We start from the raw sequence: 6,901 nt of genomic DNA, 5'->3' as shown, positions 1-6,901 counted from the left end.
AGGGTGAGGTTGAGAGAGAGAGAGGGAAATGGATGGGTTGAGAGAAAGAGAGAGAGGAAAGAGTGGGGAGTCAGAGAGGTTGGGAGAGGCGAGTGCTGCACAGGCTGCACAGATGGTGCACAGCGCTGCAGCGCTCATCCCTTCTTACTCGCCTTCACTCATGAATGAAGTGTGGGAGAGAGGGGAGTTGGGGAAGAGAGGAGAATGAGGGAGAAAGAGAGGTTAGAGAGGGAAGAGAAAAAAAGAATAAAAAAAATCGTGTGGGATGAAGGGATGGAGAGAGAAGGATTTGGAGTGCAGGGATGGGGTGCACACCCTATGAGGTAAATTATAAAAATAGGAGAAAAAGGAGAGGAAAGAAAAGTGAGGGTGAGGTTGAGAGAGAGAGAGGGAAATGGATGGGTTGAGAGAAAGAGAGAGAGGAAAGAGTGGGGAGTCAGAGAGGTTGGGAGAGGCGAGTGCTGCACAGGGGCTGCACAGATGGTGCACAGCGCGCTCATCCTCTTACTCGCCTTCACTCTGCGAATGAAGTGTGGGAGAGAGGAGTTGGGGAAGAGAGGAGAATGAGGGAGAAAGAGAGGTTAGAGAGGGAAGAGAAAAAAAGAATAAAAAATCGTGTGGGATGAAGGGATGGAGAGAAGGATTTGGAGTGCAGGGATGGGGTGCACACCCTATGAGGTAAATTATAAAAAATAGGAGAAAAAAGGAGAGGAAAGAAAAGTGAGGGTGAGGTTGAGAGAGAGAGAGGGAAATGGATGGGTTGAGAGAAAGAGAGAGGAAAGAGTGGGGAGTCAGAGAGGTTGGGAGAGGCGAGTGCTGCACAGGGGCTGCACAGATGGTGCACAGCGCTGTAGCGCTCATCCCTTCTACTCGCCTTCACTCCTGCGAATGAAGTGTGGGAGAGAGGGGAGTTGGGGAAGAGAGGAGAATGAGGGAGAAAGAGAGGTTAGAGAGGGAAGAGAAAAAGAATAAAAAATCGTGTGGGATGAAGGGATGGAGAGAGAAGGATTTGAGTGCAGGGATGGGGTGCACACCCTATGAGGTAAATTATAAAAAATAGGAGAAAAAAGGAGAGGAAAGAAAAGTGAGGGTGAGGTTGAGAGAGAGAGAGGGAAATGGATGGGTTGAGAGAAAGAGAGAGAGGAAAGAGTGGGGAGTCAGAGAGGTTGGGAGAGGCGAGTGCTGCACAGGGCTGCACAGATGGTGCACAGCGCTGCAGCGCTCATCCTCTTACTCGCCTTCACTCTGCGAATGAAGTGTGGGAGAGAGGGGAGTTGGGGAAGAGAGGAGAATGAGGGAGAAAGAGAGGTTAGAGAGGGAAGAGAAAAAGAATAAAAAAAAATCGTGGATGAAGGGATGGAGAGAGAAGGATTTGGAGTGCAGGGATGGGGTGCACACCCTATGAGGTAAATTATAAAAAATAGGAGAAAAAAGGAGAGGAAAGAAAAGTGAGGGTGAGGTTGAGAGAGAGAGAGGGAAATGGATGGGTTGAGAGAAAGAGAGAGAGGAAAGAGTGGGGAGTCAGAGAGGTTGGGAGAGGCGAGTGCTGCACAGGGGCTGCACAGATGGTGCACAGCGCTGTAGCGCTCATCCTCTACTCGCCTTCACTCTGCGAATGAAGTGTGGGAGAGAGGGGAGTTGGGGAAGAGAGGAGAATGAGGGAGAAAGAGAGGTTAGAGAGGGAAGAGAAAAAAGAATAAAAAATCGTGTGGGATGAAGGGATGGAGAGAGAAGGATTTGAGTGCAGGGATGGGGTGCACACCCTATGAGGTAAATTATAAAAAATAGGAGAAAAAGGAGAGGAAAGAAAAGTGAGGGTGAGGTTGAGAGAGAGAGAGGGAAATGGATGGGTTGAGAGAAAGAGAGAGAGGAAAGAGTGGGGAGTCAGAGAGGTTGGGAGAGGCGAGTGCTGCACAGGGGCTGCACAGATGGTGCACAGCGCTGTAGCGCTCATCCCTTCTTACTCGCCTTCACTCTGCGAATGAAGTGTGGGAGAGAGGGGAGTTGGGGAAGAGAGGAGAATGAGGGAGAAAGAGAGGTTAGAGAGGGAAGAGAAAAAGAATAAAAAAATCGTGTGGGATGAAGGGATGGAGAGAGAAGGATTTGAGTGCAGGGATGGGGTGCACACCCTATGAGGTAAATTATAAAAAATAGGAGAAAAAAGGAGAGGAAAGAAAAGTGAGGGTGAGGTTGAGAGAGAGAGAGGAAATGGATGGGTTGAGAGAAAGAGAGAGAGGAAAGAGTGGGGAGTCAGAGAGGTTGGGAGAGGCGAGTGCTGCACAGGGGCTGCACAGATGGTGCACAGCGCTGTAGCGCTCATCCCTCTACTCGCCTTCACTCTGCGAATGAAGTGTGGGAGAGAGGGGAGTTGGGGAAGAGAGGAGAATGAGGGAGAAAGAGAGGTTAGAGAGGGAAGAGAAAAAGAATAAAAAAATCGTGTGGGATGAAGGGATGGAGAGAGAAGGATTTGGAGTGCAGGGATGGGGTGCACACCCTATGAGGTAAATTATAAAAATAGGAGAAAAAGGAGAGGAAAGAAAAGTGAGGGTGAGGTTGAGAGAGAGAGAGGGAAATGGATGGGTTGAGAGAAAGAGAGAGAGGAAAGAGTGGGGAGTCAGAGAGGTTGGGAGAGGCGAGTGCTACAGGGGCTGCACAGATGGTGCACAGCGCTGTAGCGCTCATCCCTCTTACTCGCCTTCACTCTGCGAATGAAGTGTGGGAGAGAGGGAGTTGGGGAAGAGAGGAGAATGAGGGAGAAAGAGAGGTTAGAGAGGGAAGAGAAAAAAAGAATAAAAAAATCGTGTGGGATGAAGGGATGGAGAGAGAAGGATTTGGAGTGCAGGGATGGGGTGCACACCCTATGAGGTAAATTATAAAAAATAGGAGAAAAAGGAGAGGAAAGAAAAGTGAGGGTGAGGTTGAGAGAGAGAGAGGGAAATGGATGGGTTGAGAGAAAGAGAGAGAGGAAAGAGTGGGGAGTCAGAGAGGTTGGGAGAGGCGAGTGCTGCACAGGGGCTGCACAGATGGTGCACAGTGCTGTAGCGCTCATCCCTCTTACTCGCCTTCACTCTGCGAATGAAGTGTGGGAGAGAGGGGAGTTGGGGAAGAGAGGAGAATGAGGGAGAAAGAGAGGTTAGAGAGGGAAGAGAAAAAAAGAATAAAAAATCGTGGGATGAAGGGATGGAGAGAGAAGGATTTGGAGTGCAGGGATGGGGTGCACACCCTATGAGGTAAATTATAAAAATAGGAGAAAAAGGAGAGGAAAGAAAAGTGAGGGTGAGGTTGAGAGAGAGAGAGGGAAATGGATGGGTTGAGAGAAAGAGAGAGAGGAAAGAGTGGGGAGTCAGAGAGGTTGGGAGAGGCGAGTGCTGCACAGGGGCTGCACAGATGGTGCACAGCGCTGCAGCGCTCATCCCTCTTACTCGCCTTCACTCCGCGAATGAAGTGTGGGAGAGAGGGAGTTGGGAAGAGAGGAGAATGAGGGAGAAAGAGAGGTTAGAGAGGGAAGAGAAAAAAGAATAAAAAATCGTGTGGGATGAAGGGATGGAGAGAGAAGGATTTGGAGTGCAGGGATGGGGTGCACACCCTATGAGGTAAATTATAAAAAATAGGAGAAAAAGGAGAGGAAAGAAAAGTGAGGGTGAGGTTGAGAGAGAGAGAGGGAAATGGATGGGTTGAGAGAAAGAGAGAGAGGAAAGAGTGGGGAGTCAGAGAGGTTGGGAGAGGCGAGTGCTGCACAGGGCTGCACAGATGGTGCACAGCGCTGTAGCGCTCATCCCTTCTTACTCCGCCTTCACTCCTGCGAATGAAGTGTGGAGAGAGGGGAGTTGGGGAAGAGAGGAGAATGAGGGAGAAAGAGAGGTTAGAGAGGGAAGAGAAAAAAGAATAAAAAAAATCGTGGATGAAGGGATGGAGAGAGAAGGATTTGAGTGCAGGGATGGGGTGCACACCCTATGAGGTAAATTATAAAAATAGGAGAAAAAAGGAGAGGAAAGAAAAGTGAGGGTGAGGTTGAGAGAGAGAGAGGGAAATGGATGGGTTGAGAGAAAGAGAGAGAGGAAAGAGTGGGGAGTCAGAGAGGTTGGGAGAGGCGAGTGCTGCACAGGGGCTGCACAGATGGTGCACAGCGCTGCAGCGCTCATCCCTCTTACTCGCCTTCACTCTGCGAATGAAGTGTGGGAGAGAGGGGAGTTGGGGAAGAGAGGAGAATGAGGGAGAAAGAGAGGTTAGAGAGGGAAGAGAAAAAAAGAATAAAAAAAATCGTGTGGGATGAAGGGATGGAGAGAGAAGGATTTGGAGTGCAGGGATGGGGTGCACACCCTATGAGGTAAATTATAAAAAATAGGAGAAAAAAGGAGAGGAAAGAAAAGTGAGGGTGAGGTTGAGAGAGAGAGAGGGAAATGGATGGGTTGAGAGAAAGAGAGAGAGGAAAGAGTGGGGAGTCAGAGAGGTTGGGAGAGGCGAGTGCTGCACAGGGGCTGCACAGATGGTGCACAGCGCTGCCTCATCCCTCTTACTCGCCTTCACTCTGCGAATGAAGTGTGGGAGAGAGGGGAGTTGGGGAAGAGAGGAGAATGAGGGAGAAAGAGAGGTTAGAGAGGGAAGAGAAAAAAAGAATAAAAAAAAATCGTGTGGGATGAAGGGATGGAGAGAGAAGGATTTGGAGTGCAGGGATGGGGTGCACACCCTATGAGGTAAATTATAAAAAATAGGAGAAAAAGGAGAGGAAAGAAAAGTGAGGGTGAGGTTGAGAGAGAGAGAGGGAAATGGATGGGTTGAGAGAAAGAGAGAGAGGAAAGAGTGGGGAGTCAGAGAGGTTGGGAGAGGCGAGTGCTGCACAGGGGCTGCACAGATGGTGCACAGCGCTGTAGCGCTCATCCCTTCTACTCGCCTTCACTCCGCGAATGAAGTGTGGGAGAGAGGGGAGTTGGGGAAGAGAGGAGAATGAGGGAGAAAGAGAGGTTAGAGAGGGAAGAGAAAAAAAGAATAAAAAAAATCGTGTGGGATGAAGGGATGGAGAGAGAAGGATTTGGAGTGCAGGGATGGGGTGCACACCCTATGAGGTAAATTATAAAAATAGGAGAAAAAGGAGAGGAAAGAAAAGTGAGGGTGAGGTTGAGAGAGAGAGAGGGAAATGGATGGGTTGAGAGAAAGAGAGAGAGGAAAGAGTGGGGAGTCAGAGAGGTTGGGAGAGGCGAGTGCTGCACAGGGGCTGCACAGATGGTGCACAGCGCTGTAGCGCTCATCCCTTCTTACTCGCCTTCACTCTGCGAATGAAGTGTGGGAGAGAGGGGAGTTGGGGAAGAGAGGAGAATGAGGGAGAAAGAGAGGTTAGAGAGGGAAGAGAAAAAAAGAATAAAAAAAATCGTGTGGGATGAAGGATGGAGAGAGAAGGATTTGGAGTGCAGGGATGGGGTGCACACCCTATGAGGTAAAATTATAAAAAAATAGGAGAAAAAAGGAGAGGAAAGAAAAGTGAGGGTGAGGTTGAGAGAGAGAGAGGGAAATGGATGGGTTGAGAGAAAGAGAGAGAGGAAAGAGTGGGGAGTCAGAGAGGTTGGGAGAGGCGAGTGCTGCACAGGGGCTGCACAGATGGTGCACAGCGCTGTAGCGCTCATCCTCTTACTCGCCTTCACTCTATGAATGAAGTGTGGAGAGAGGGGAGTTGGGGAAGAGAGGAGAATGAGGGAGAAAGAGAGGTTAGAGAGGGAAGAGAAAAAAGAATAAAAAAAATCGTGGGATGAAGGGATGGAGAGAGAAGGATTTGGAGTGCAGGGATGGGGTGCACACCCTATGAGGTAAATTATAAAAATAGGAGAAAAAGGAGAGGAAAGAAAAGTGAGGGTGAGGTTGAGAGAGAGAGAGGGAAATGGATGGGTTGAGAGAAAGAGAGAGAGGAAAGAGTGGGGAGTCAGAGAGGTTGGGAGAGGCGAGTGCTGCACAGGGGCTGCACAGATGGTGCACAGCGCTGCAGCGCTCATCCCTCTTACTCGCCTTCACTCATGAATGAAGTGTGGGAGAGAGGGGAGTTGGGGAAGAGAGGAGAATGAGGGAGAAAGAGAGGTTAGAGAGGGAAGAGAAAAAAGAATAAAAAAAAATCGTGGGATGAAGGGATGGAGAGAGAAGGATTTGGAGTGCAGGGATGGGGTGCACACCCTATGAGGTAAATTATAAAAAATAGGAGAAAAAGGAGAGGAAAGAAAAGTGAGGGTGAGGTTGAGAGAGAGAGAGGGAAATGGATGGGTTGAGAGAAAGAGAGAGAGGAAAGAGTGGGGAGTCAGAGAGGTTGGGAGAGGCGAGTGCTGCACAGGGCTGCACAGATGGTGCACAGCGCTGTAGCGCTCATCCCTCTTACTCGCCTTCACTCATGAATGAAGTGTGGGAGAGAGGGGAGTTGGGGAAGAGAGGAGAATGAGGGAGAAAGAGAGGTTAGAGAGGGAAGAGAAAAAAAGAATAAAAAAAATCGTGTGGGATGAAGGGATGGAGAGAGAAGGATTTGGAGTGCAGGGATGGGGTGCACACCCTATGAGGTAAATTATAAAAATAGGAGAAAAAGGAGAGGAAAGAAAAGTGAGGGTGAGGTTGAGAGAGAGAGAGGGAAATGGATGGGTTGAGAGAAAGAGAGAGAGGAAAGAGTGGGGAGTCAGAGAGGTTGGGAGAGGCGAGTGCTGCACAGGGGCTGCACAGATGGTGCACAGCGCTGTAGCGCTCATCCCTCTTACTCGCCTTCACTCTGCGAATGAAGTGTGGGAGAGAGGGGAGTTGGGGAAGAGAGGAGAATGAGGGAGAAAGAGAGGTTAGAGAGGGAAGAGAAAAAAGAATAAAAAAAATCGTGTGGGATGAAGGGATGGAGAGAGAAGGATTTGGAGTGCAGGGATGGGGTGCACACCCTATGAGGTAA

At 49.4% G+C, this 6,901-nt stretch overlaps 5 protein-coding genes across 5 annotated transcripts; all 5 read left to right on the top strand.

Annotated features, from left to right (window-relative positions):
* Positions 1 to 28: 28 nt before the first annotated feature.
* On the top strand, positions 29 to 972 carry MONOS_18355 (uncharacterized protein; the record flags this gene model as incomplete). The annotated part of the gene is made up of 2 exons (XM_067871368.1): positions 29 to 169; positions 697 to 972. 2 exons carry the CDS (start codon positions 29 to 31, stop codon positions 970 to 972), a joined length of 417 nt encoding a protein of 138 aa, XP_067718989.1.
* Positions 973 to 1,115: 143 nt separating this feature from the next.
* On the top strand, positions 1,116 to 1,619 carry MONOS_18354 (uncharacterized protein; the record flags this gene model as incomplete). Its single annotated transcript, XM_067871367.1, has 2 exons — positions 1,116 to 1,256; positions 1,425 to 1,619. 2 exons carry the CDS (start codon positions 1,116 to 1,118, stop codon positions 1,617 to 1,619), a joined length of 336 nt encoding a protein of 111 aa, XP_067718988.1.
* Positions 1,620 to 1,842: 223 nt separating this feature from the next.
* On the top strand, positions 1,843 to 2,429 carry MONOS_18353 (uncharacterized protein; the record flags this gene model as incomplete). Its single annotated transcript, XM_067871366.1, has 2 exons — positions 1,843 to 1,931; positions 2,165 to 2,429. The coding sequence occupies 2 exons, from the start codon at positions 1,843 to 1,845 to the stop codon at positions 2,427 to 2,429; spliced, it is 354 nt and encodes a 117-aa protein (XP_067718987.1).
* Positions 2,430 to 2,572: 143 nt separating this feature from the next.
* On the top strand, positions 2,573 to 5,643 carry MONOS_18352 (uncharacterized protein; the record flags this gene model as incomplete). The annotated part of the gene is made up of 8 exons (XM_067871365.1): positions 2,573 to 2,849; positions 2,884 to 3,033; positions 3,248 to 3,494; positions 3,741 to 3,861; positions 3,976 to 4,173; positions 4,346 to 4,556; positions 4,713 to 4,909; positions 5,452 to 5,643. The coding sequence occupies 8 exons, from the start codon at positions 2,573 to 2,575 to the stop codon at positions 5,641 to 5,643; spliced, it is 1,593 nt and encodes a 530-aa protein (XP_067718986.1).
* Positions 5,644 to 6,235: 592 nt separating this feature from the next.
* MONOS_18351 (uncharacterized protein) lies at positions 6,236 to 6,852 on the top strand (the record flags this gene model as incomplete). Its single annotated transcript, XM_067871364.1, has 2 exons — positions 6,236 to 6,323; positions 6,548 to 6,852. 2 exons carry the CDS (start codon positions 6,236 to 6,238, stop codon positions 6,781 to 6,783), a joined length of 324 nt encoding a protein of 107 aa, XP_067718985.1. The 3' UTR covers positions 6,784 to 6,852.
* Positions 6,853 to 6,901: the final 49 nt, after the last annotated feature.

The sequence above is a fragment of the Monocercomonoides exilis genome, assembly GCF_001643675.1.
Source record: "Monocercomonoides exilis strain PA203 chromosome Unknown scaffold68-255432, whole genome shotgun sequence".
Lineage (NCBI taxonomy): Eukaryota > Preaxostyla > Oxymonadida > Polymastigidae > Monocercomonoides > Monocercomonoides exilis.
Note: the sequence above shows the minus strand (reverse complement) of the source record. Positions and strands in the feature narration are given on the sequence as shown.